Below are 26640 nucleotides of genomic sequence, written 5' to 3' on the forward strand. Positions count from 1 at the left end.
AAACCAAAGCTGCCCGTGGCCATCACTGCAGGAGAACTCACTCATCTCACTGCAGGCCCTCTGGGTGCAGAACAGGACACTTCTGCTTCCTGTAAGTGTCTGCCTGGAGGAAGGCAGCAAATCCTCCCTGTTGACCCCAAATATATATCAAGGTGATGGCTCTCCCCTTAGAGTGATTTTCCTGGGATCCAAATACAGGCTTCAGATAATTCAAGTAATCAGTCCATCACTGTGCCCCAAATCCCACCAGGATCTACTCTCATCTATTACGTTATTGAGTCTTTTGAAACCTGTAATTGAAAGACACAAGGCTCTTTCTCCAGGAGGGACCCAGAGCCTGGGTCTGGAGAGAATAAGCTCGGAGAGTTAGTTTGGAAGGAAAAGAGATGAAAAGAGAAGGGGCTCTGGTCCAAAACGGCAGGACTCAGGGGAGGCCCAAGCACACCCATGAGAGTGAGGGCTTCCAGAAGAAGGCACCCTCAAAGAAGCCCTTCATAGACATCAGTGTTTTCCAAAGTGTGGGAAAGAAGGGAAGAAAGAGCGATAGGGAGGGAAGGAACAGGGTAGGGAGGAGGGAGGGAGATGGAGAAAGGCAAGGGCAGACAATTCAGGCCTGAGGATTAGATTTCTCTGGCTGGGCAGACAGACCCAGGCAGCTTCATAAAGATGGCTCAGAGCCTGGGCGGGTGAGAACCCGCGGACAGCCTTGGGACCTAGACCACAGGACCCCGTGTGCGGGTACCATGTCTGCATGGCTCTGTTCTGATTGGCCCGTGTGTGGCCAGCGTGAATTCTGATTGGCCAGGAACCAGCCAACCACGTGTTGAGCACTTGGAACTCCACTCCCGTGGGATTCCGGACCGAATGGACCTTGCCGGTTGCGGTGATGGATGGCTCATCCCTTAGACCACCCGGATGGCCCATCACTCAGACCACCCTGATCCTTGGGCACACCTGAGACAGGGAGTCCTGGCATGACACCAGCAGGAGGCAAGGGAATGCCTGGAGAAATAGTCACATTTTTCCAATTTTTCCACCACCACACTGAAATGAGTACTCAGAACCCAAAACAAAGGCGAAATAACACATACATTAAGACAGTGATTTTCTTGGCGCATCTGAGATGCAGACCCACCGCGCGATCTCGGGTAGTCCTCATCACTCCCCCGCAGGGAATATACACATACTGCCCTCATTTTAGGAGGAAACTGAGGTTCAGTGTGGCAACTCATGGTACCGATGGAACCGGCCTCCGTGCCATCTTCACAGCAGTTGCTCACTCCGCCTATGACACGTGCAGGCCCAATCACCCCCAGGCCACCAGGTTCAGCCCCGAAGGAAACCACCACAGATTAGGATCTTTGCATTATAAACCAACTTTTAATAATAATAAAAAAATCTATCATGAATTGAATGAGAAGATCTGTACATTGTAAAGTAAACCAGTGCACAACACCCGTGCCCGCAGGGAACCCTCTCCCTTTCTGCCATGGGGTCCTCATTTGTATCAGGCCACCTCTGTCCAGCAACAAGCTCACCTCTTGCAATCTGATGCAGGGTGGCAAGAGAGGGAAGGCGACTCCTGGGGATGCAGGGAGCCAAGATGTTGGTGCAGCTTCAAGCCTGCAGGACAGAGGGAAACCTACACCTGATCTCACCCATCAGCCAGGGCTGGAAAGACATTTCCCTGCTGGCGACAGGAGGTGGAGGGGACAAACTCTGGGGGGAAGGGGGCCGGACAGGGGGGTAGATCTTGTGTAGGTTCCTGCGCCCAGGTGGGCAGGGTTGCTTCCGGTCTCTCTGGCTGGCTGAGAAGTCCCAAATGCCCTGCTGCTGCCTTGCTCTGGATTAACATTAAAAAATAAATTACAGAAGCCACCTCTCAGGATATCTCAGCAGCCCCTCTACCACCGAGGACACACACTGGTGTGGGACTGCCTCTCCAGTGGATGGTTCAACCCCCTCCAGCCCGCAGGCCTGGCCCAGCCACCTCTGAAACCCTTGGAGCCAGTCATTCAAAAAACAAAATAATTCACCCTAATACAGGCCAACGGCTAGAGAACTGAGGGTGGGTGGGGAAAGGAACCCTAGTTGATATCTGTAAGCAATATCTTAAGACCCTAATACTAAAAAAAGATGAAATACTGACATTTCTTTCATTTTCAATAATTTAGTTTTTTTTTTTTCTTTTTTTAGTAAAACTGGGAAAAGTTGTCAATACTACTTTATGTTGGTCCCCTGTTAGACAATATAGCTTTCTTAGAAATTTAAAACGCAAATATATACTCACACAACCTGGGGGGCGGGAGGCGGAAATCTCAACACAACCAACGACAACATAAAAACCCCAAAATAAACCATAGAGAGTTCACGCCATATAAATAAAGTTGGGGCAAATCTTGTGCCCTGGGCTGATGGCTCCAGTTCCAATGGCGTTGATAGAGTAAGCCAGGGTGGCTTTCAACCGTCCTCTTGGTAATAAGTGTTGTGCCCTGTCCCTCTGCCTTTCCTGGCAGAGGTCTGGCTTTTCTGAGTCCATTGGGGAGGTTAGTACAGGGTTAGAGGGGGATCTGGAAGCTAAGGTGAGGAAGAGACACGTGTGGTCACCTGGAATGTGGACTTAAAGGAAACCAGGGGTTTCCAAAGTGCAGGTTGAGTCATCCCGAGGGAGTTGGGGACACGGACCTCCAGCTGCGGCGCCTCTGACGTCTCCCCTGTGTCCTGGGGACTTTGGGACAGGAGCGCAGGCCCTGGAGGCACCCAGCAGTTCTGTGGGTCCCCAGGACGCCCTCTGGCTTCTGGCAGAAGTGTGGAGAACATGCCGGCCCAGGGCCAATCGCCAGCTCATCCACGAGTGGGGGCACCGTTTATCCTCCCAGGAGGTGACGTGATGGAGGAGGCCGGGCAGATCTCGAGGCAGGCGGAGCGGAGGCCTCGGGCCAGCTCTGGAGAAGGCCGCGTGGCCCCCTGTGTCCTTGCAAATCCCGGCTCCAGAGGATGCAGCCGGGCACCAGGCACCTCGGCGTTTAGAGGTCTCCGTCCACCGGCGGCTGGCAGAGGCGGTAGAGCCTGGTGGATGGAGGTGAAGAGGATGAGGGGCAGCCAAGGCCTGTTATTATTATCGTAGCAACATGTGATTCATGTGAACGTGCAGTCATGCCCAGAAAGCAAAACTCAGCAGGTGTAAAAAGATGCAGAGTGAAAAATTATTGAGGTCGCCCACACTCTCCTCCAGCAGTCCAGTCCCCGCCCCTCAGCAGTCTTGCTCCCTCCAGACCGGCAAGGGGTTTACAAATACAGACGCAAACACGTGCACCCGTTTGCGTGTCAAGATACGCGTGTGGCTATGTGATTACATGTGTGGGTGTCTGTGCATTTTTCCACACTACTGGTGGCCAAGCAGACCCAGCACTCTGCCCCTGGAGTTTTTCATTTAATGTATCTTGGGGGCTTCTCCCTGTAGCACGTGCAGACCTGCCTTGGGTTTCTTTCTGGGCTGGGAGGATTCTGAGCCCCACCTTCAAGTAAGACGGAGCCACTAAGAAGTTTCAAGCAGAGGACAGCATATATGCTGTGTGAGGAGGATGGCAGGGGGGCCAGACAGGAGGTGGCCACACAGACAACACAGGGAAGCAGGAAGGCGCAGGGGTCGGGAAGGGGACGGCCTGGGCTCAGAAGGGCCGCTCTCATTCTGTGTGTTCGCTGTGTGACCTCGGACAAGACACCTCACCTCTCTGGGCCTCGCTGTCCCCACTGCCCACGGCAGATAACACGGGGACCTTGCTCACAGACTTGTTGTTTAAGCAAATCAGTCAATATAGGTAAAGAGATGGGAACGGTGCCTGGGGCAGGGGAAGTGACATAGAAAAGCATTTCAGGGACTTCCCTGGTGGTCCAGTGGCTGGGACTCCACACTCCCAATGCAGGGGGCCCAGGTTCAGTCCCTAGGAGGGGAACTAGATCCCACACACCGCAACCAGGAACACGCAACTAAGAATCTCGCACGCCACAACTAAAGATCCCGCCTGCCACGATGAGGATTCCGCACGCTGCAACTAGGACCCGAGGCAGCCAATACATAAAAAATAAAGAAATAAATTTTTGAAGAATATTTAAAAGCAACATGGGCCAAGAGTGTAGGCAAAAACTAATGGAACACATGTAAGATCTGTATGAGTTCTTGTATCGCTCCAACACCGTTTCCTGGTCTTGACAATGTCCTGTGGTTACATGAGACATTATCCCAGGGGGGTGGGGGGAAGGGGTTGCTACATTGAAGGACCCCTGAAAACTTTGTAGTATTTTTCTAACTTCTTGTGGTCAAACTATTTCAAAATAAACAGTTATTTTAAAAGTGTGGGCCGATGTCAATAGCAAATCACCACAGTGTGGATGGAGAGAGAAGACGCACTAAAATGAATTATTCCTAGGACAGGGGGCTGCGCACAGCGCTGTGAGAAAGTCTGACACTGACTCGGAGACGATGGGGCCGTGAGGACAGGAAGAAGCAGGTGAGCTGAGGGCTCTGAGGACAGCAGAGAAGCAGCAGTGTGTGAGCAAGTTGTGAGGGGCACACAGATCCTCATTGCCCCATGGTTCACTCTGGGGCCTGGCCTCAACTTCCCAGCCAAAGTGGGAGCCCTGGAAGGTAACAGACTAAGTCGTATTTGCTGTTTCCCAAAGTAAGGGGATCCCATAGACGAGGGGGGAAGCCCCACCTGAATGTCAGAGGGGTCTGTCTGGGGTGAGGCCAACCCCAGGGAAGGGAGCAGAGGGAAGGAGAAGGTGGGGGACAGCCACTCACCGCGGGGCGCCCTGGGGCACCTGGTCCTTGACCCGGAGGTTTTTGGCCAAAATCTCCACCCTGGGGCCCTGGGAAGAGAGGACAGTGAGGGCCCAGCTGTCTCTTCATGGAGCGCAGGGCGCTTGAGGAAGTGTGTGGGTGGGATGAGGTGGGGTGAGGGTGACTGGGAGATCCCCAGAAGCGAAGATCTGTAGCCCCTCCAGAGGGGACCCGGTCATCAGCCCCATCCCCAGATGGCCCCTCATCCCACCCGGGCTGTGAGCCCACCATGCCCAGGCCTGGGCGCCTCCCCTGCAGCCTTCCGGGGCCCCGGGGCCTGGACGCCCCACCTGCTTCCGCATGATGTCCGTGGCCTGCATGATGCACTTGGGCAGCAGCCCGTGGCTCCGCGCCAGAATGGCCGCTTGCTCCAGGGAGAGGCTCAGGGTGCTCCTGCAGTGGGGTGGCAAGGGAAGGGGGGGCAGCAGGTGAGACGTAGGCGACGTCCTGCCCCCCACAACCCCCAAGACCCCGATCGGAGCGGCAGGGACAACGGACAGAAGCGAGAGAGTGGTCCAGCCTGGCCCCAACCAAGACGCGCGCCCATTCCTGCCCGTGTTCTATGGATGCTCCAGCAGAACCAGGCGGCTCAGCCGCTTGGTCACACCAACCAGAGTCAGGGGGCTGGGAAGTTCAGCAGCTCTCCCAGGACCACCTTCCCCAGAAGTCCCATCTCACAGTGGGCAAACTGAGGCCAAGAGTGGGCGGCGGCCTTGTCTGGACTCAGCAGGCGGCCAAAGAACCAGGATTCGAAGCAGGCCTCCAGTCTCGCCTCCTGGGGCCCCACCCCGCCCAGAGGCCCGCCCAGCCCCTCCCGGCCACGCGCCCCGCCCCCTGTGACTCCGCGCACCTCTGCATGCCGGTGCGGCACATGGCGATCTGGCAGGCCCCCAGGCGGTAGCAGAGCTCGGAGGAGATGGGGATGAGGCCGGTGCCCAGGCTCCCGGCGGCACCAGGCTTGGGGTGGACGAAGGACTTCATGAGGCGGCAGAGCTCGTCCAGGGCGTTGATGGGGCGAATCAGCTGCGAGGTTCACATGCCCAGACGGTCAGAGCCCGCCCCCCCGCACCCAGCCTTCTGCCCCAGTCTTCACCTCCAATCAAGCTCCATCACAGCAGCTGTCTTCCCCACTCTGTCACCGGGGTGACTGAGCCAGGACTCTTCCACGACCCCTGAGGCTTCCCCAAAAGCCGGCATTCAACACTCACAGTATGTTTCAGGCCTCACCCGCCCATCTAATTCTCTTCACCTGCACAGGTGGAGCCAAGAGCCGATGCCCCTCCCCGGGAACAGTCCGTGCCCCCCACCTCCCCCCAGCTTGTCCGGCGTTGCCAATGCAGGCACAGAACTCTGGCCAAGGCTTTCTGAGTCGTCTTAAGACTCTGCCAGCAGACTACAAACTCCCAAGGGTCGTGCCCGCCCCGTCTCCTGGAGCCCCAGCCTCACAATCTGAGGCCAGGAGCCCCCATAGTACCGTCAAAATTGAGGCCCAATAGTGCCTGGGCAGAGGGAGAAAGGTCTAGAGCATGCAGGGGATGGGGTGGGTTGGGGGAAGAGTGGGTGGGCAGAGCCCCTAGAAGGCCGAGTGTGACACAGGAACGTGACTGGGAACAGCCAGATCTTTCCATTGCTCAGGATAAGCCAGAAGCCTCCGTTTTATGGGAAATCTTTTGACTTTTAAATGCTGGCAACAAATTGGAAACAAACAAAAAGAACAGTGCATGGCCATATCCGGCATGGGGCTCCAGCCCCAGAGCGATGCTGCAAGGAGTAGGTGCCAGGGAGAACCCATCATCTAAGGAATTCTAAAAGCGGGTCAGGGAGAAATGGGAATTTCTAGAATGGGGAGGGTTCTGGAGACCGCAGGAGACTTCCTGGAGAAGGGACTGCAGAGGCAGTATCCCAGCCAGCATTCTGGCTGGGGTGTGATCCTAGTCCCTGTCCGACCCGGCGAACCCCCAGCCCTGCCCAGGTTCCACGGCAGGTGAGGGACGAGAGGACACACCTGGTCTATCTTCACCGCCGTGGTGCTGGCATCCGTGGGCAGGTTAGACCGTTCCAGGTAAAATGCCCTGAAAGAGAAGAGACGTGTGAGGGTGGGGCCGCCACACGCACCATCCCATCCCCTTCTCCCACCCTGCCCCACCACAGCCGTAGCCTCTCTGCCTCCCAACAACTCAAGGAAACACATCAGGGAGAGTAGCGGACACAGCTCTCCATGCCCACAGTCAGCTGTTCCTGCAACAGCCCGGGAGGAAGCAGGAAGGGTCCTCAAATGCCACCTGCCCCCACCGCCCATCTGAGTCAGCGCCCCACTCCCCCTCCCGTGCCGGTGTCTCTCCTCTGACACCAGCATCACTTGACACATCACGCTGCTCTGCGTACTGGTTCACTGCTCACCTCCCCTTCTAGAACAGCACTCAGCCAACTTCTGTAAAGGGCCAAACAGCTGACATTTTAAGCTGTGTGGACCAGGCTGTCTCTCTAGAGAGGCTACGCAGCTCGGCTGTTGCAGCGCAAAAGCAGCCATAGACGATACAAACATGGTTGAGCATGGCTGTGTGCTAATAAAACTTTATGGACAAAACGGGGTGGTGGGGGCCAGGGGCCATGGCTGCTCTAGAAATCTACACTCCATGAAGAACAGGCTTTGTTCAGTCACTGCTGACTTCTAAGCAAGCACCCAGAACAGAGCCTGGCCCACGGCAGGTCTCAGCTGACAGGTGCTGAAGGAAGGGATGAATGCCGCTCACAGAGACCATATTTTAAATATTCAGCAAACGGCAGAGAACAGACCGATGGCATAGATCGATCCAAAGAAATGCCCGTTGTAATAAGAGGTGAATGTTCTCCCTGCGCAGACAAACGAAAGTGTCATTCTCCCATTTCCGAATGGTAACGCTGGGCTAGGCCCCCTTACCACACCCTGACACCCTGGTCTACTTCTCAGCCCACCTTCTTCATGGAGGGAGAAGGTGAGGTGGAAGGAGGAAGGGGCCACAGTGGGGGCAGGAGTGGGGCTCCTTCCTTGGGCCCAAGGCTTCCTCCTGGTGAATGTGACCCCTACTCCCCTCTTCTCCTTGAGGGCCTCCTCTGAGCAGGGCCGAGGCCCTGGGGTCACACCCCTCACTCACAGGCTCAAGGATTCTAGGGCCCCTGTCACAGCTCCCTCCCCCATGCAGAATGAAACAGGCATCTCCTCCCAGCTGGCAGGACCTGCTACGAAGCCAAGCAGACCCAGTTCAAAGCTCAGCTCAGCCACTGTCTAGCTGTGGTCTTGGGCAAGCTGGGTGTGCTCCCTGGGCCTCAGTTTCCCTCATCTGTAAAATGGGTTAGAAAGGTAACTACTGTGAGAAGCTGAGGAGCGTGTGTAGGCAGAAGGACTGACAGACAGCAGGTGCTCAAGAAACAGCACTGTGCCCACCCGGGCACTGGGGGCGCTCTGGTGCCTTCCACGCAAAGGCCCCCTCCAGGTGACAGCGTCCAGGATCCTGGCCCCAAAAGGAGACCCACGCCGGTACCTGAGTTTGCGGTAATACTGCTGAACCTTCTCCAGAGACTGGGCGTTGATCTCCTGCTGCAAATCTTCCGCAGCCTGGCTGCCTGGAGGAGGCGAGCCCTCCACGTTCTCCAGAGCTGTGAAGGGAGATGAGCGAGGCAGGTGCTTGGCTCCCCACGGGCACAGCCGTCCCCCCGAGGGCAGCCCGTGGCCCGTGTCCGAGCTCACCTTTCGTGAAGAGCACGGTGTGCAGCCTCAGGCTGGCCCCGCTCTCCAGGCGGGACGGCAGCTTGGAGAAGTGGTAACTGTCCAGGTAGAGGACGACCTTCAGCGCCTGCCGGCTGCCCTCGATGTGGTAGAAGACGTTGGTGTCTGTGGGGAGACACGGTGGGCCGGGGACGCAGCTGTGAGGGCAGCTTCAGAAGACCCTCCTTCAGACCCCACTGATGTGCTGGGACCCAGAGCCGCAGCCACAGGCCCCCCTCCCTCCCGCCCGGAGAGGGGCGCCTGAGACAGCCCACCGCCCCACGCTCAGGGGAGCAGCCTCTGGCCTCCCTTTCACCTCCCTCAACAGGTCTGTTCCCACTGCTTAATTCTTAGACCTGACACTGATTCTGTCCAGCTGGGGGGCTGTCCACGTTTGTCTTCAGAGCCTCAGCAAGGCTCCTTGCACCCTCGCCTGGCAGCTCAGCGCCTCCACCGGGCCAAAGCTGCCCTCACACAGCACCTGCATCCTGTATACGCCCACAGGGAGGAGCACGTGGCAGGGGTGGCCATCCCCGCCTGGACCCTAGCACCCCATCCCGTGCCCGTGGCAGACATCACTAATCGATCGGTAATCCTCTCTGAGCCCAACTCGGCCTCTAGACAGGCAGCCACTGTCAACCAGTTCCAACAGGTACCCAAAACGAAACCCACTGTCCAACTAGACTCCAGTCCACATATTCTCAACAGGGTTATATGGCCTCCAAGAAGGTAAAAACTGGTTCTTATGGGGAAGGCAAAAAAAAAAACATTACTCTTTTCATGCATAAAGCACAGACATACATACAATACCTAAACGGATATATAGTATATCCATCATACTAAAATTTCACGGGGGTGTGTGAGTGAAGTCGCTCAGTCATGTCTGACTCTTTGCGACTCCATGGACTGTACCCTGCCAGGCTCCTCCCTCCAGGGGATTTTCCAGGCAAGAGTACTAGAGTGGGTTGCTATTTCCTTCTCGAGGGGATCTTCCTGACCCAGGGATTGAACCTGGGTCTCCTGCACTGCAGGCAGACTCTTTACCGTCTGAGCCACCAGGGAAAGCCCCACTGGGGGGTGTGGCGATTAGCAAAAAATTGTCTAAACAGGCTCCTCAGGGAAGTGATAAAAAACAACAATAACAACAACAAAAAAAGGACCAGTGGTTCCCAAACTCTGCTGCTGCTGTTCAGTTGCTAAGTCATGTCCAACTCTCTGTGGCCCCACACCGGGCTCCTCTGTCCTCCACTAGCTCCCGGAGATGGCTCAAATTCGTGTCCAGGTCCTCAAACAAACATGCTCCAAAATCACCAGGAGGGCCTACTAACACACAGATTTCTAGGCTCTGTTTCCAGTTTTGGATTCAGGAAGTCCTGGATGGAGCCCAGAATTAGGTTTTCTAACAATCCTCCAGGTGCTGGTCCAGGGATCGCAGAGAACTGTGGCTCTCAGTCCCGGCTGTACATTTAAGTCTCCTGGAAAACTTGTCTAGAATCCCAATGTCCAGGATTCATCCCACAGACTGAATCCGAATCACCAGGGCTGGGAATGGGAACAAGCCTCAATATCTGAAAAGCTCCCTGGGTGATCCCAGCGCAGTCAGGGCTGAGACTGGGCTAGACTGTGAGCTCCAAGGGGGCAGAAACCATGGCCACGTCTCTCTCCACTGCAGCCCCAGAACCTAAAACTGAGCCTGACACACAGGATGTGCTCATAATTACAGGTATGTGGATAGATGGATAGGGGGGTGGATGGGGGGTGGACGGATGGGGTGAATGGATGCGTGGATGGATGGATAGGTGGATGGATGAGTACATTAATGAATGGATGAGTGGGTGGGCAAGCATAAAGATGGGGGGAGGGAGAGAAAAAGAAAGGAAAGAAGAGAATTATGGTGTTAAGTTCTTAGAAAATCTTAACACATCTTCATTCCAAAGAAGGGTATCTCTAGCAGTTTTCAGTAAGAACTGCACACTGGCTGTTTTTCCCTCCTAAGTGCTATTGGAGATGGCTGGGTTTATAAGAAACGAGACCCTCTTCTTCCACGCATGTTGGGAGCAGGCGATTTGAAAGCACTGGGTCCCAGGTCAATCTTAGGCAGCTGGCCTGGTGGTGGAGGGAGGGGCAGGGTGACCCCAGAGCAGTCCCTTCCACCCCAGAACCCCGACTCTCTCAGTGGGGGTGGGAGGAATCACTCACTGGCCACATAGTTCTCGTCCAGCTGCTTGAAGGAGAAGGTGACGTTGTCCAGCTCCGAGAGGGTCACCCAGATGTCCTCCAGCATGGTCCGTTCCTCCTTCTGCAGGAGGAAGAGAGGGTGGAGGAGTCTCAGATCCCACCCCTGCCCCGGGCTTTATTTCAAGATGCTGCGATTCAACTCCGGTTGACACACCAGGCTGTGGCCCTTCCAGGCAGGAGGGCCCGTGCAGGGCTCTCCAGGGCGGACACGAGGTCACGTTCACTCCAGGCCTGTCCCGCCTCTTCCGGGTCAGGGCCCACCTCTGCTCCCATGTGCCGGGTGGCCCTCTTTCCCGAGCCCTCCCACCAATCCCGCTGAACTGCTCCAACCCAGCACCCAGTTCAGAGCCTGCACATCTCGTCGACTGGTGAATTAACACACTGGGTCCTGGTGACCTCATCTGAGAGGAGGGAAGTGAGGGCTGGGTGTTCAGGTCCAGAAATCAAGTGAGAAGGGATCTGCCATCAGGCGGGCGCCCGTCTGCAGCATCGGCCAGCAGAGGGAACACCAAGGCCACGCTTTCCCAACCGGCCTGCAGTTGTGACTTCTCCTCCCACCTGGGAAAATGTTTAGGAGGCTCAGACCTGCAGAAGCCAGGGGAGCTCGGGCCTGGGCATGTGGATGGAGGAACAAAGAGCACAGAGCAGGCTTTTATTCCTGGGGGGCATCAGTTCTAAGTACCAGTACCCCACAATGCTGAGTCATTGGTTCTGCCATGGCCCCCAGAGGCTGGTAGAAGGACCCACCCTAATTCTGAGCCCTAAGAGTGGATAAACAGGGCAACGAGGGATAAAAAGATGCAGAGAAAGCAGATCAGCTGGGGGAACTGGGCTTAGCATTGGACTCTCACAGTTCATACCTACTCCCTGGGCGTTAAGTGTTCTCATCCTTAAAAAGCGGGTATAAAGGACCTGCCTTGGGGCTACTGCAAGGACTAAACCAGAAGCTATCTGCACCGAGGAGCTTCGCCTGGATCATCACAGAAGTCTGCTCATGGGTCACCCAGCCTCTGCCCTTACCCCTCCACACTCTTCCCCCCTCCACAGCCCGGGTGATCCTTTAAGTGTCAAAGTGAGATCCTGTCCCTCCTCTGCTCAAAACCCTCCCCTGGCTCCCACCCACTCGGAGGAACACCCAGAGTCCTACAACAGCCTGCAAGACCCGCACAGTCAGACCCCAGTGGGTTCCCGGGACTCGCCGCCCCTCCGCTGGCTCACTGTTCCGGCCACACTGGGTACCTTGTTTCTCAAACACTATGTGCCTGCTCCAGCCTCAGGGCCTTTGCACCTGCTGTCTTCTCTGCCTGGAGGGCTCCTCCTCAGAGTCCGATGGCTCATCCCCTCCCCTCCTTTGGTTCTCGGGTCAGAGGTCACCTTCTTCGTGAGGCCCCCAGTGGCCACCTTATCACACTTTCAATTGCCACTACCCACAGACCTTCCTGCCCCCTTCTCTGCTTAATTTTTCTCCTTCTCCCTTATCTCTATAAATGGGGGTTTCTCAACTGCAGCACGACTGACACTTGGGGCCTAGATAATTCTCGGCTGGGGGTTGGGGTGATTGAGCTTCCTATAGGAGCAGCCCCCTCTCCCCTGGCCTCTAGGCATCAGACACCAGTACCTCCTCTTCTTCAACCAAAAATGTCTCCAGAGACTGCTGCATGTCCCCTGGGGGCAAAACTGCCCCAGTGAGAACCAAAGGTCTGATACCATCCGTGTCCTTTATTTCCATCTCCCCAAAATCAGGATACAAGATTCCTGAGTATAAGAACGCTGTGCTATGCCCAGCGCCGGGTCCCCGGTGCCTGGAACAGGGGCACCCAGCAGGTTCTCAGTAAGCCGCTGCTGAATGAATGAACGAGGAGCGTGACGGCGGAGCGAGCCCTGCCCCCCGCCCCCCGGCCCCCCACTCACCACGGCCGGCGAGAGCAGGGACTGGCAGTGCAGGAGGACGCCGGTGGCCGCCACCTGCTCCAGCCACTTGCGGCTGGCGTCCCGGCTGCTCTCTTCGTACTCGCCGTTGTTGTTGTAGCGGTAGCTCAGGGCCGCCAGCAGCTGCTCGGAGAAGGTGCACACGGCGGCCACCAGCGCCTGGCAGAAGATGCCGTCCCGCCGCAGCTGCAGCTCCGTGTCTGCGGGCAGAGGGGGCCGCGCGGGGCCATCAGCAGGCTGGCACCCCGGAGCCCCGAGCTAGCCCCCACTCCCCGAGCCAGACCACCCATCTGGGCCCAACTTGCCAAAATTCTCTTCATCCCCTGGCACCAAAAGCCAACCCCATTAAAAACTGACTCTCCAAAAGCAAGCCGATCTGTGGCAAAACTCAACTCTCTCAATGACCCATCTGCCTATTTAAAAAAATAAATAAAACAGGGGCTCCTCTGGTGATGAAGGCTTCGCCTTCCGATGCAAGAGGTGGGGGTTCAATCTGTGTTTGGGGAGCTAAGATTACATGTGCCTCATGGCCAATAAACCAAAACATCAAACAGAAGCAATGTTGTGGCAAATTCAGTAAAAACAAGGAAAAAAGTGATCCTCACTAAAAAAAAAAAAAAAACTTGTGATTTCCCTAACACTTGCCCCAAGCCCCTACCCTCAGCTGTTCCTTTATTTATTAGGAAATGTCTCAGCCTTGACCGAAAATGACAATGATGCCAAGCTCCATGTTCGAAGAAATGCAGTTTACCATTTTCTCTGTTTTTGAGAAATATACCTTCTTCCTATCATCCCTCCCCCCACCTCCAATTCCTTGGCCCCTACCTGTAATGTGATTTTCAGAACTGGCCAATTTTGGGCAATTGGTCATTTAGGGTCCTTAATCTTCAGGAAGGGATTTTTTGTTTTGCTTTTGCCTGCACCACACGGCTTACGAGATCTTAGCTCCCCCCTCCCCCAAAAAAAACTGAACCCGTGCCCTCACAGTGAGAGTGCCGCGTCCTAACCACTGAACCAGGGAATTTCCTGAAAGGAATTATTTTTGATGACTGGCAACAGCCAACGGATTTTCTGTGCCCAATTTTGACCCAGATCCTATTCTAGCTGCCCCATGCCTGAGAACTTCTGGAAGGATGGGACAGAGAACACCTCCAAGATTCCCCTGGGCACCTATCAGCCCCTCTTCCTTCCCACCATCTGCAGGGGCAGGAAGCCCAGGGCTGGGACTGAGGGCTCCACAGGCAGAAAGCCTCTGAAATCATCAGTGCTCCATGCTGGGTCCTCACTGAGATCAGCCCAGGCCTGGGAGGTGACAAGAGAAAGTGCTCCAAGCTCCAGGGCCTGAGACTTGTCCCCTGGACACAGGAGGAGGAAGTGAGGTCTGAGAAGTTCTCAAGGCACCAGAGGCCACAGGGCTACCTCCCCCACAGGCAGGCCCCGAGGACCTGCAGAAATCAACCTGGGTCGGCAGGAGAGGCCGTCCCTGGGCTGCGGTCACGAGTGCCAGCTGCTGGGACAGCCTCTCCCGGGTATACCTGGCATGTGCACCCTGCAGACAGTTGCCCTTTCAAAACCCTCACCTGTGCACTTCAGCAAGGCCAGGAGCAGCTGGTTCTTTCCATCTGGAAGGAGAAGGGACCGAGAAGGGAGATGGGCTGAGTGGAGTAAGCAGAAGATGCTGGTAGAGCCAAGCCTGCCCCCCAGTCCACGTGCTCTGCCCTCCTTTGCAATGAAGCTCTAGGTACACACAGCCAGGTTCAGGAAGCTTTGAGTGAGTGTTGGGTGGATTCCAGAAACCTCGGACATCCAGGGGGTGAAACCCCGTTAGCTGCACCCCAATTGCTTACACACACCCACTGAACAAAGACTGAAACCAGCCCCTGCAACTCCTGGGCTAGAGCCCCCAGCCCACGCCTCATACCTGCTCGTGGGCACACACATGTGGCTGCTCACATAGGTTCACACGCATCCAAAGGTACTTATTCACGCCACCCTACATGGCCAAGCCCTGCCCACATGCAGACGAAACTCAGACCTTCCAGACACAGGTCTGGTCTCTTTCCTTCACATAAAGGCTCTTGGGCCCAGAAGGGGCTTAGAAAAACCTGAAAGGCCTTTGGGTCTGGGCTCTCGTGATACATTCTACCCTGGGGAGGCATCAAGACGCAGGGCTGGTGTGATAGGAACAGCAGCGTCTGCTTATTGAGGACTTACTGTGTGCCAGGCACTGGACCAAGTGCCTTATGTGTACTGACTCATTCACTCCTCACAATAACACATAAGGGAAGGCGCCCTATGAGCCCATTTTACAGTGGAGAGACTGAGGCACAGAGACGTCAAGGAACTTGCCAAGATCACACAGCCAGTAAGTGGGAGAGCTGGGGTTCAAGCCCTGGACATCTGGCTCCACAGTCCATGCTCTTAACCAATGACAGCTTTGGAAAGGACAGCTCAGGGCCAACCCAGACTTACAACTCAGAGGGGGCTGTTCCTGGGGTCATGAGCCTGGGGCCAAGTACCCCCTGCTATGCTGATCAAATGTCTCCCTGGCCTGGAGTCCTTCTAACCCAGAAGTCTCAGGCTCAAATGCTGCCAAGGGCCAGGCAGGTAACCTAAGGGGCGTGAGCAGACCCTGGGCCACAGGGTATGGTGGGGTCCACGTGGACTGGAAGGCTCCCCTCCCCAACCTAAAGATGGAGGACATATTCATCTCCAACCAAGTGTGAATGGTTGCAAGCCTGTTACTGCCAGATCATCTGATTGTTCAAGAATAGCCAGAACTCTAGACTTGTATGTGGGCTTTCGGATTATAAACATTGCATTTTTTAACGCTAGAGCATCCAAACCTACCTGTAGGCCCAAGTTTGATTAGGACCCTCTCTCCCCTCAACACACACCTGTAACCTTGATCATCAACAAAAGAAACCTAACTAAATCCACAGCTTTGGAAGCTGGGAAGGAACAAGCTCGGCCTCCTCAGCCTCCTGATTCTGCAAGGAAGCCCCGGGCACCCCAGATGAGCAGTTCCCTGACCACGTGTGTACTGTCCCAGGGCCCTGAGAAAGCGGCACTGCCGCTTCCTGTCCTCTCCCGGGGCCTAGAGAGACGGGGGCACAGAGGTGGACCCACTGCTGACCCTCCCGTGTTCCACATTAAGAACCGGAGGCCACAAGCCCTCCACATAACAGCCTTCCCTGCCCGACTGACCTTCCACGTATCTCTGAATGTTGTCCACCAGGGTCTTGATGGAATTGGGGAGGTTCCAGGGGTCCTCCTGAATGCTGATCTGGATCAGGTTCCGGCCACGGATTGTACACTCCTCTTTCTGTTTGAACTCTGGAGCAGGAAGGAGACAAGAAGCTTTGAGAAATGGTGCCACAGAGGCCTCTGTCCCATCACTAGATCCCAAAGCTCAGACTCTTAGCTCAAGGGTGCTGGCGGGAGCCGTGGGTATCGTCTGGTCCATGGATGGATGGGTGGGTGGGCGGGCAGATGGTGGATGAATGGATGGGTGGGTGAACGGATAAGTGGATGGTAGTGGGTCAGTGGGTGGGGAGAGTGGATGGATGGATGGATGGGTAGATAAATGGGTGGGGGGATGGGTAAATGGCTCGATGGTAAACAAGAGGAAAGGCAGGTAGCAAGACATAAATGTTGATTATTTTTCTCTCAATCATTTCAAGAAGAAAGTCTCAATTTGGTGCTGTCAAGTCCTTCACACTTCTTTAACTTGTTAATCCCTCTCATGAATAAACAACAAAGAGCTCTGGACAGACAACAGTGCCTAACTACAGGACAAGGACATTTTTCATTGTTGGTTCCATTGGACTTATTATTTTATGGCATGTTATGATGATTTTCCACCTTCAGGAAGTTTAGTAAGTTCTTTTCAAAATTAAATTTTTTAAAGGGAGACACTTTTTCAGACAAGATCTATCAATAACAATACAGGCAGCAAATGAATATAGTTTAAAAAATGTAAAGATGTCGGTAGATTCTATGAATACGTCTAAAATGACGAAGAGGGTTAGGGGTTTTTGAGGTCTGGCAAACTGTGCTCCAATCCTTCCCCTTGTGTTATATATGGGCAGACGGAGGCTGGAAGGGCTCAGAGACCAGCCCAGGGGTCCACACACACTTTCTGTAAAGAGTCAGATAGCGTCTGATTTAAGCTTTGCAGGGCATTCGGTTCCTGTCACATGTTTTCTTTTGTTTTGATGACTCACTATAAAGGAAAAATCATTCTCAGCTCGTAGTCTGTACAAAAACAGGCCGTGGGCCGGATTCGGCCCATGGGCTGAGCTTGCCGACTGGCCCACGGCCATTCGGCAGCTGAGGGGCAAAGAGGACAGCGTGTGGCCCAGGCAGCCTGCCCCCCGTCCAGCACACGCGCCACGTCACAGGTGGCTGTGTCCCCGATGGATGGGGCTGCCGTCCCTCACCCTGGAGGACTCTTTTCCGCTCACCTTGTAAGCTGTGGTCCATGGGGAAATGCTTGGTCTCTTCAAAAGCTCGGCTCATGACTGGCCCCTTGAGGAGTGTGTGGATGGAGTCCACCTGGGCAACAGGAAGCCCCGGGTTAGTTTGGCCCTCAGGGCCCTCCAAGAGGCTAGAACCTATGACCTCTGGCCCCTGCCCTGGCTCCCGGCTTCTTACCCCGGGTGATGGGAAGGACTCAAGGTCAGGCCAGGGTTGGGACAAAGATCCTACCTGGTTAAAGAGATGCTCTAGGCAGCCATGAAGCTTGTCCTGCTTGTCTGATGGGATCCTCATGTCACAGGGCAACTCATCCCCTAGCAGAAGGAAGAAACCACAGCCATCAACTATTCCTGCCCCATCGCACACCTTCCCAGCCTCTTTTGCAAGAAGGCAACGTAGCTACAGAGCTCCAAAACCCACAGTGGACTTGGAGCCTGATAGATCCAGGTCCCAGCTGTGCGACGCTGCACAAATCACTTGACTTCTTTGAGCCTCAGTTTGTTTATCTGCAAAATGGCCAACAGGAACTAAAACATTACACAACTGTAAGTCACTGTTACTATTTTCACTCTGAAAACAAGTAAAGGAACCAGATCCCACATCTCTCATTCATCCCCCAGTCGTTTCATTTAAATTGCCTTCCTAAAACCTCCCCAGGGGTATTTTTTGCAGCTGAATAGCTTCTGTGATGAAATATTTATCCAAAGGTCAGAAATAGCTCTGATATTTCCCGAGCTTCTTTTTCTTCTGCTAAACTGAAGTATAATTTAAATTAAATTTTTATGCACAGACTACCTTTGGAAGGACACACAGGACAGCAGCGACAGTGGGAGCTTGGGAAGCAGGAGGCCGGGAAACAAGAGTGGGAGGGAGTTTGTCACCACCCACCCTCTCTCACGCCTTTTGAATTATGAACCATGTGATTGTCTATCCCATTCACAAAATAAAAATTTTTAAGGCTGAAATCCATGAAAATTAAACAAGTTTCAGTCTCTCAGTAAAAGTTGCAAGTAACATATAATCAAATTTATGTGCTCAGTTGCTCCGTTGTTTCCAACTTTTTTGCAACCCCATGGACTGCAGCCCGCCAGGCTCCTCCATGGGATTTTTCAGGCAAGAATACCGGAGTGGGTTTGCCAGTTCCTCCTCCAGGGGATCTTCCCGACCCAGGGATTGAACCTGTGTCTCCTGCATTGGCAGGCAGATTCTTCACCACTGAGCCACGCTAACCTATAAATTCTTATTTATGTCTAACTGTCCCTCCAGCCATCCACCCATATTTCTTCACCTCTGTGCAGAAATACATGTTCACCAGTGATCCCCAAATATCCTCAATGGTCACTTCTGTGGGAGAGGTTGAGATTCTGACTGATTTTCATGTACTTCTTTTCTGCTGTATGAATTTTGGGTTTGAGCATGTGTCATTCCTGGAAACCATCAGGTTGCCCCATTTTAGCAATGCGGGAGCCCTCATCCCACCCGGTAACTGGATTAGGTGTGTTTTTTATCTGTTCTGTGTCCACGACATTCACAGAGAACGTGAGCTCTACAAGGGCCTGTCTTTTCAAAATTCACGGCTGTGGTCCCAGCACATAACAGGTGTGCAATAAAGACATGCGAAATGAGTGAAGGAAAACCATGACCACACCATGCAAAGTAACAGAAAACAAGAGAAGGTGTAGGAAAGCGTAACAAAATAAAAATGAACAAATTATGATCTCATCGGAGACCCACTCAGCCTTGGCACTCACCGGAGCCCATCTCGTCACTGCCCAGGTAAGAGCTGTTACTTCTCACGCTGGTGTAGGACAGGACAGAGTCCCGATTGCTGTTACACTCGCTGCAGAGCGGCAGAGAGGAAGGTGTGAGTCAACCCTCTGCCTCCCCATTCACAGCCTCTGGTCCCAGCACCCGGAACCCACTTTCTGGAGTGTAGCCAAAACCCTCGGGCAGATGACTGGCCCAAAGAGAGCACTGTTGGCCAACCACCAGTGCCAGAGACGGGGAAGGTTGTCCCGGTGGGTTTCCTAGGTCCCACCCTGGAGAAACATCTCCAGGCCTCGGCATAGAAACACAGCAATGGTAGGCGGACATGGACTCCTTTCCATTCGGGTGTAATTACCGTCACGCCCCTCATGGGACAGTCTTGTCCCTAGATACACCTGCACCCCGACACTCGACCACACGGCCTGGCTGGAAACCTCCTTAGAACAAGGGCTGTGTGTGCTTAGCTTGTGACCCAGGAACTCAGAAGGTATGGGGAATCAAAAACCACAACCCTGAAATTCTTTCCTTCACTTTTCTGACTATTAAAGGAAAAACTGGAGGATCCAAAAATGTCAGAACGGAAACGCAGAGAGATAAGATCTTGGTCTGTGGACACAGGGCTCCAAGAACACACAGGAACTAGACAGCCAGACCATCTCATTACACAGACACCAAGAAACTCTGGGCCCCTTGAAGACTGAAAGGCTATAAATGCCGGGAGGACAGGGCCCAGAGCCTTGCCAAATTCTATCAGTTCTCTTTTTGCCCAAAATCATATGAAGTGTCCCTCCAAGGTTCTAGTTTAACCACAACCATCAGATGTTGGAGAACCTTTTCACTGGAGGCCACAGCGCTTGTTTGTTTGTGGTGCAGAATTCCATTCACTCTACGGTTTATTACAGGAAATTGAGTTTTCGGTCTGTTCAACCCACTAATTAAGACTTCACCCATCTTGTTAATAATTAACCAGGAGAAAACAATTCAGATCCTCGAGAGTTAGGAGGGGGAAAAAATGGTCTTACTCCCTGGATCAAGGAAAAACAGCGTTTACTGCAAAAACCAGAGGCCTGACGTTGATTTTTAAACACACAGATCTTGACTTTTTCTTGGACTACGATCCATCAGCGTATGGGGACAGGAATTGAGGCAGAAAGGATCAGTGGTGTCCCCAAGGGGCAGGCCCTGAAACGTTCGTCTGGGGGGAGGGAGGCTGAAGAGCATGTCCTGGGTGTGCTGTGGGACTCAATAACTCCCCAGAACCACAAAAAACACAGGTAGGCAATAGCACTCTGTCCCACGGCTTCCTGAGAAACATCCTCTGATTCTGACCTTTCCACGGCCAGGGCCTCAACTATGCCTCCACACCAAACCCCACGAGACCCCTGCATGCCAGGCCTGCCCCCACCTGTAGGAGTCCCGGTAGCTCATGGTGTCGTGACCTGAGTCCTCCTGATCCTCCTCGCACACCTTGAAGCACACCTTCTTGCTGCCGCTGTGGTCGGTCCTGTCCATCTCGCTCTCTTCGCTGACCAGCGGTGGGGAGGAGGCCTCCTCGGCCAAGGCGGGGTCACAGGACCCACTGGAGGTGGGCTCTGTGATGGTGGACAACAGCCTGTGGGAGCAAAGACTTTGAACTTCAAGACACAAAAGCCCCGGGTCATTTGTCACCTAGAACCGCCCACCTCCTGGATTGAGCCAATGTCATCCCTGAGATACCATTTCAGCCTCGCTTATACCCCGCATCATCTAGCCAATGTCATCCCTGAGGTACCATTTCAGCCTCCCTCATACCCCGCATCATCTAGCCAGCCTGGAACTTGGATCAGAGAATTGTGTGACTTGTGTTGGTGAGAACACTTTGTAGGTGGCGCTGTGTGTATGGCCTGCTGCATGGCACCAAAAGGGCCATCACGTCCAGTCGGCTTTCTCTCTCTGCAGTGCTGAAATAATAAAGTTCCCCCCAAACCTTTCACCGATACTTTCAGCCTCTACTGACGATGCTGCCTACATCCATCCTTTTATTAGAGCAGCGGTTCTCAGTCAGGATGATTCTGCCCCCAGAAGGCATCTGACAACATCTGAAGACATCTCAGGCTGTCAGAACTAGGGAAGGGAGTGCTACCGGTATCTGGTGGGTAGAGACCACTAATAACCACTAATGGACAGGACACCCCCCCACTCCAAAAAATAATCCTACTCAAAATGTTGATGCCGCAGATGCTGGGAAACCCTGACCCTGACACGAGGCTCACCTGTTGATCTGAGTGACATATTGCTTCATCTCCTTCAGCGCCACATCCAGTTTGGTAAAGAGCTGCAGGTAGGCGTCCTGGATCTCACGGTCCTCCTGCTTGAGCAGGAAACTCAGGCCTCGGTCCTCCTGGCCAAGGGCTCCATTGGCTGGCCCAAAGCTGCTGTCGTTGGGACCCTGACGTTGTGGGTCCCCCTCCGCAGCAGGCAGGCACTTCCAGGATGGGGCAGCCATGGTGGTGATGCAGTGTTGGGTATAGGACATGGGGTTCAGGTGACCTATGGTAGGGAGCAAAAGCTCACAAACCCATTTTAAGGATCCCAGTAAATGAAAAAAAGATTTCCGTTTAAAATACTCTTTTAATACATTAAACTGCTTCAATAAGAAAGTTTCAGTTTGGTGCCAATACGCTCTTAACTACTGTGATCATTTTCCTGCCTGGAATGTAGACATGATGGCTGGTGCTCCAGCAGCCATTTTATACCATGAGGCATCTTTCAGGATAAAAGCAACATTTAGAGATGGTGGCATAGAAAGATAGGAGTCTGGATCCCTGATGACCATAGTGCCACCATTCCAGCTCTAGCCTGTTGGCCTTCAGACATGCTTCTATTTAAGTACTGTAGTGTGAGATCTGAACACATTTTTGACGGACACGTGCAGTTACCTTGCTCTGGGTCAAGGCCGATGAGGGAGGGTTTGCGACCAAAGCGGATGCTGAAGGACCTCCCAACTGAGGGAGTGGTCTTGGGGTAGGATACTTCCATGAGGTTGATGTGGCAATTGGTGGGGCAAAAGTCCAGGCCACATAGCGGATGGGGTTCCAGGGGTGCTTGTTTGAAGGGTGGGCTGATTCTGCTCTTTAGCTCAGCTGCAAACTGGGAAAGGAGGGGGGCATGGGGTTGTGATTCAGGGGTCTGGGAATTCTGGCGCACCTCCAGTACCCACTTTATCCTAGCCTAGGCCAGACGTTCCAAAATTGGAAAAAAATGCCAGGAAGTCCAAATGGAAAAGTAAATTCCCCTGCACTGCCTTTCACTGGACCCAGATTTCAGGGAACTCCTGGAGGAATGTGAGGCTTCCAAGCACCTACCCACCTACATGTCTCCATTTTAGCTGCACCTGAGGTGTCCTGGGGGAACATCTCTCCCTGACCCAGCACCTGTGAGGTTCAAGTAACGCTGCCTCCCCATTCCTGCAGAACTTGTACAGGCCTAGGCAGGGGACCCAAGCCAAGCCAAGGAGAGCTCTCACGGCGTTCTATTTCTGCTGGGGTTGCTAAGGCTAACGCTACTGGGGGCCATTTTATTACCGCATGAAAAGGGCCTAACTGAAATCAAAGCCAATAAGGAAAACAAAGTCAAGAGGAGAGGTTAGGTCCTGTTCTTGTAACAGTGTGGTATCTGTTTGAGTGCTGGATACGACCACGCCTGAAGCTTACTATGGACGTTTCAGTAATATAAACCAGCTAATTATCCTGTCTGTTTAAGCTAAGTTGGGTTGGGATTTGACATTTACAACTGAGAGACACCCCAAGTTGAGACCCTGTAGGGTGCAGGCACCTCCTGGTAGCAGGCGATCCTCTGGCCAATGCTCTCCAGCTTGGTGTCACAGATGTTGCGGAACTCGAAGTGGGACATGGTCCTCATGTTGCTGCTTAGGGCCATGAGCCGCCCACAGTTCTGCACAAAGACACTGTCATCGGCAGCAAAGGCCTCAAGGATCTGCGGAAACATTAACAGCTACTGAGTACTCACCGGGCACCTGGCAGAGTCTTAAGGGAGTTTATCTTGGGTGACTACTATACGCCTTGTAATACCTGTATAGGTCAGGTCTACTATTGGCCCACTTAACAGATGAGCAAACTGAGGCTAAGAGATAAGAAGTCAGTCTCCTAAGCCCCACAGCTACCAAGTGGAGGGGCAGGGATAAGGACCGAGTTTCCCCAGGCTGACTCAGAGGACGTGGGGATCTGGCTGCTCCACCCCCCGGGAGGCAGGGCAGGGCCACACCCAGCAAGACCTTGGCAGTGAGGCTGAAGCAGCCGCGGGGCTCCACCATCTTCTCCAGCACGTGGCACCTGATGCCCGCGGTGCTGACGTACTCATACACCACGCCGTGCTCCAGGTGCACGTTGTCCACTGTCAGGCTGACCAGAGGGCTGTCCTCGTGCTGGCTCGGCTGGGCACCCAGGGACATCAGGGGGAAGGCTGGAAGCCAGAGGGACAGGGGACTCTGAGGAGGGGCCACAGCAAGCCAGCCCCTGACCCAGCACTGCGGACACCCCGTGTTAAGACAGACGGGGAGACTGAAACCTGAGCTGCAGCTCTTTTCACTTTTGCCAGCCCACTATCACTCACTTCTTACTCTAAAAGATTCTCCTTTTAGGAATCAAGCCTTGAGTCTCATTCACAGTCTCTGGGGCTCAGAAAAGGAGACTCATTTGCCATCCATACCCTCCCCCAGAGGCAATGGCCTGGCCATTCAGCATGTTTGATTTCCTCTATTCACAGTGACTGGTTCAGGAACAAGCATGTGACCCAAGCTGAGTCCATGAGAGTGAGATCTCTTTGGATCTACAAAGAGAAGGAGACATTCTCTTTTTCAACTGGATTTCAAGTTACCAAAGCCACTAGGTAGAGAAAACAGCATGTAAGAGGGAAACCAACACAGAGGGAGGAGAGCTGAGAACTGGAGAAAAAGAAGGCCTCCTCAGTATATGAAATGCTGGATCGAGCCAGACCTGAAGCTTGTTAACCCTACTCAGCCTTTTTAGTTTGCTGAGCCCATGTTTTTATGGAGCCCAGTTTCAGTCCAGATTAATGAGGTCCCAGAGAGACTGTGACTCTTTAGAGGTCACACATCTAGGCAGTGCCATATCTAGGAAGAAAGCAGGCATTTTATGGCCTGAAGTGTTTTCCTTGCCACCTGCTCCAAAGAGTACCTCTCAACACACACACTGTCACCCTTTCCCCCCTCACCCACCATGCTACATCACCAATTATCAATTTTTCTGTTCTTTCGTTCATCGTCTGGCTCCCTTCATGTCCGCGCCCTAAGGTCAGAGACCTGGTCTGCTTTGTTCACGCCTGTTTCCCCAGCTCCTTGAACATGACCTGGCACACAGTAGGTGCTTCTACTTATTGAATGGAAGTTTCAAAGCCACCAGCTCTTGCCAGTGTGGTTTACCATCGTCATCTCTGGGGTCACCCATGTTTTGCATGGCCCCTTGCTCTCAGAGGGGCATAAACTGAGCTCGGAGCTGGCCTCCGGTCTCTCCGTCTTCCCATCGGCCTGTCTCCTTTAGGACCCCTCTTTCAGGCTGTGGGTGTTTCAGCAGCAGAACAGCTCCCCAAGGGCAGGGATGTTTTTGGTTTAATCCTTACTGTATCCTCCAAGCCTAGAACTGAGCCTGGCACATAGTAGGTGCCGACTAGATGCTTGGAGTCTGACTAATAGCTCCTCCTCTCCAGTTGCTTCTGTGGTCTGCTGGGCTAAGGGGCAGGAGGAGACGTGGGAAGACCAGCGGCTTCCGATGCCTTGGTGTCTGACAGCTCTGGGCTCCACGCTGGTGACTTTGGGGTCAACAAAGAAGCAGGGTTTACAGGGCTGGCTGGGGAGCTGTTTCTCTGAAACAGGCAAGTGAAGAGCCACGGAAGGGAATGCAGGCCTGCTGACACCTTGATTAGCGCTTTCGGACTTATGTCCTCCAGAACTGTGACGTAGCAAATGCGTGTGGTTTTAAACCACCTGGTTCCCAGTACTGGTTACGGCAGCGATCAGAGACTCATACAGAGCTGACAGCATTGAGAAGGACCAGACAGGACTGGGAGGAGCGTGGACACAGAGGACCCAGTCCCCACCGGCGTCTCTGTCTCACAGCCTGCCTGTCCCGTTACCCGAGTTGAGCTGGTCTTCCTCTCGGGCCCCCTCGCCACTGGGGTCCTCGCCAGCAGCCTCCCGGGCCTCCTGTGCATCCTCATGGGTACGGTAGATCCACTGGTACAGGCCCTGTGTGGGGAGCAGAGTAAGAGGGGCAGCCGCGACCCCAGGAGCATAGGTGCACGCTGTCCCAACTCCAAAGCTCAGGGTTTCAGCCTGTCGGCGACACCACCTTCAGAGAGCCCTCCCAGACTTTACCCCGGAAACTTCCTGAGGGACCTCCAGTCACACTTGACCCTCAGTGACCACAGTCTACGCTCCTCACAGAAGCCAGGAAAGGGGAGCCACTGAAAACCTAAGTCAGCTTCATGGGAGCAGAAAGCTTGTCTCTCCTGTGGCCCCAGGGTGTAGAAACACGCCAGGCACACAGCAGGTGCGCAAGAAACGCTTATTAAATAAACCAATGAATCACGGTCCACAGAACCCTGGGTCCCCAACCCAAGTATAACATCAATTTCTTATCATCAATGTGACTAGTTGCCCAACGTGCCTACGTGGTAAGAAAAGAGGGTCTTATCACACCCATTTCACAGCTGTAGAAACTGAGGCCGCGAGGGTTAGGGAAGCAGAGGGGTCCCAGAGCCCAAGCCCAGCTCAGCCCTCAGGTCGGCATCCCCACCCCCACGCAGAACCCTGCAGTGCATGCAAGCTTTTCCCCAGAGAAGGGAGGGTCTCCTCAGCCTCCACCCCAGCGAGCAGGGCTTCCCTGATTCCCTTGGCTGTCAGGCAGCTCACCAGGGCCTCTTCTTGGCGGCTCCGGAATGCCTGAAAGTGCTCCAGGACCTCTGAGGCTCCGTCATTCATCACATTGTTGCCATTGACCTTCAGGATGCACTGGCCGGCACAGAGGCCTGCAGCTGCAGCCTCGGAGCCTAAAGGGGACAGGCGTGCTTGAGGCCAGATACCAGGCGATGACAGGCTGGGGTAGTATCAGGCAAGGGCGAATAACCAGATGAACCTGTTCCCCACCCCACACCAAATGCCACCTCCATCCTCCCACCCTGCAGCCACTCTCCACCCCACACCAGGAGGCAGGACAGACACTGTCCATTCCCATTTGGCAGAAGAAGAGACCGCGGCTCAGAGAAGTAGCAGTGAGCCCACGGTCATGCGGCAAGGGAGGCTGGCCTTGAACCCAGGCACATTTCACTCCAGAGCTTCGTCTCCTTTTCACGTGTGCTTGCTACTCACTTCAGTCATGTCTGACTCTTTGCAACCCCGTGGACTGTAGCCTGCCAGGCGCCTCTGTCCATGGGATTCCCCAGGCAAGAATACTGGAGTGGGTGGCCACGCCCTCCTCCAGGGGGTCTTCCTGACTCAGTGATCGAACCCGCATCTCCTGCAGCTCCCGCACTGCAGGCAGATTCTTTACCCCTGAGCCACCAGGGAAGCCCTCTTCTCCTTTAAGTCCCACAACAACCCCGTGATACTGCAGCCAGGATCAGC

At 54.1% G+C, this 26640-nt stretch overlaps 1 protein-coding gene across 1 annotated transcript in view; it reads right to left on the reverse strand.

The window, feature by feature from the left end:
• Positions 1–1360: 1360 nt before the first annotated feature.
• PREX1 (phosphatidylinositol-3,4,5-trisphosphate dependent Rac exchange factor 1) overlaps positions 1361–26640 on the reverse strand; it is a 174944-nt gene continuing 149664 nt past the window's right edge. The window contains exons 20-40 of the mRNA XM_061127442.1: positions 25930–26066; positions 25152–25263; positions 23275–23462; positions 22815–22976; positions 21920–22130; positions 21254–21530; positions 20407–20613; positions 18986–19074; positions 17466–17548; positions 17222–17312; positions 15963–16091; positions 14336–14377; positions 12738–12955; positions 10788–10887; positions 8571–8714; positions 8365–8479; positions 6849–6915; positions 5694–5866; positions 5134–5236; positions 4805–4872; positions 1361–3069 (exon numbers count right to left, since the gene is read on the reverse strand). Of these exons, the coding sequence (XP_060983425.1) occupies positions 3027–3069; positions 4805–4872; positions 5134–5236; positions 5694–5866; positions 6849–6915; positions 8365–8479; positions 8571–8714; positions 10788–10887; positions 12738–12955; positions 14336–14377; positions 15963–16091; positions 17222–17312; positions 17466–17548; positions 18986–19074; positions 20407–20613; positions 21254–21530; positions 21920–22130; positions 22815–22976; positions 23275–23462; positions 25152–25263; positions 25930–26066 (2759 nt within the window). The 3' untranslated portion in view covers positions 1361–3026. The remainder of the gene's footprint in view (positions 3070–4804; positions 4873–5133; positions 5237–5693; positions 5867–6848; positions 6916–8364; positions 8480–8570; positions 8715–10787; positions 10888–12737; positions 12956–14335; positions 14378–15962; positions 16092–17221; positions 17313–17465; positions 17549–18985; positions 19075–20406; positions 20614–21253; positions 21531–21919; positions 22131–22814; positions 22977–23274; positions 23463–25151; positions 25264–25929; positions 26067–26640) is intronic.

Source organism: Dama dama, chromosome 23 (assembly GCF_033118175.1).
Source record: "Dama dama isolate Ldn47 chromosome 23, ASM3311817v1, whole genome shotgun sequence".
Classification (NCBI taxonomy): Eukaryota; Metazoa; Chordata; class Mammalia; order Artiodactyla; family Cervidae; genus Dama; species Dama dama.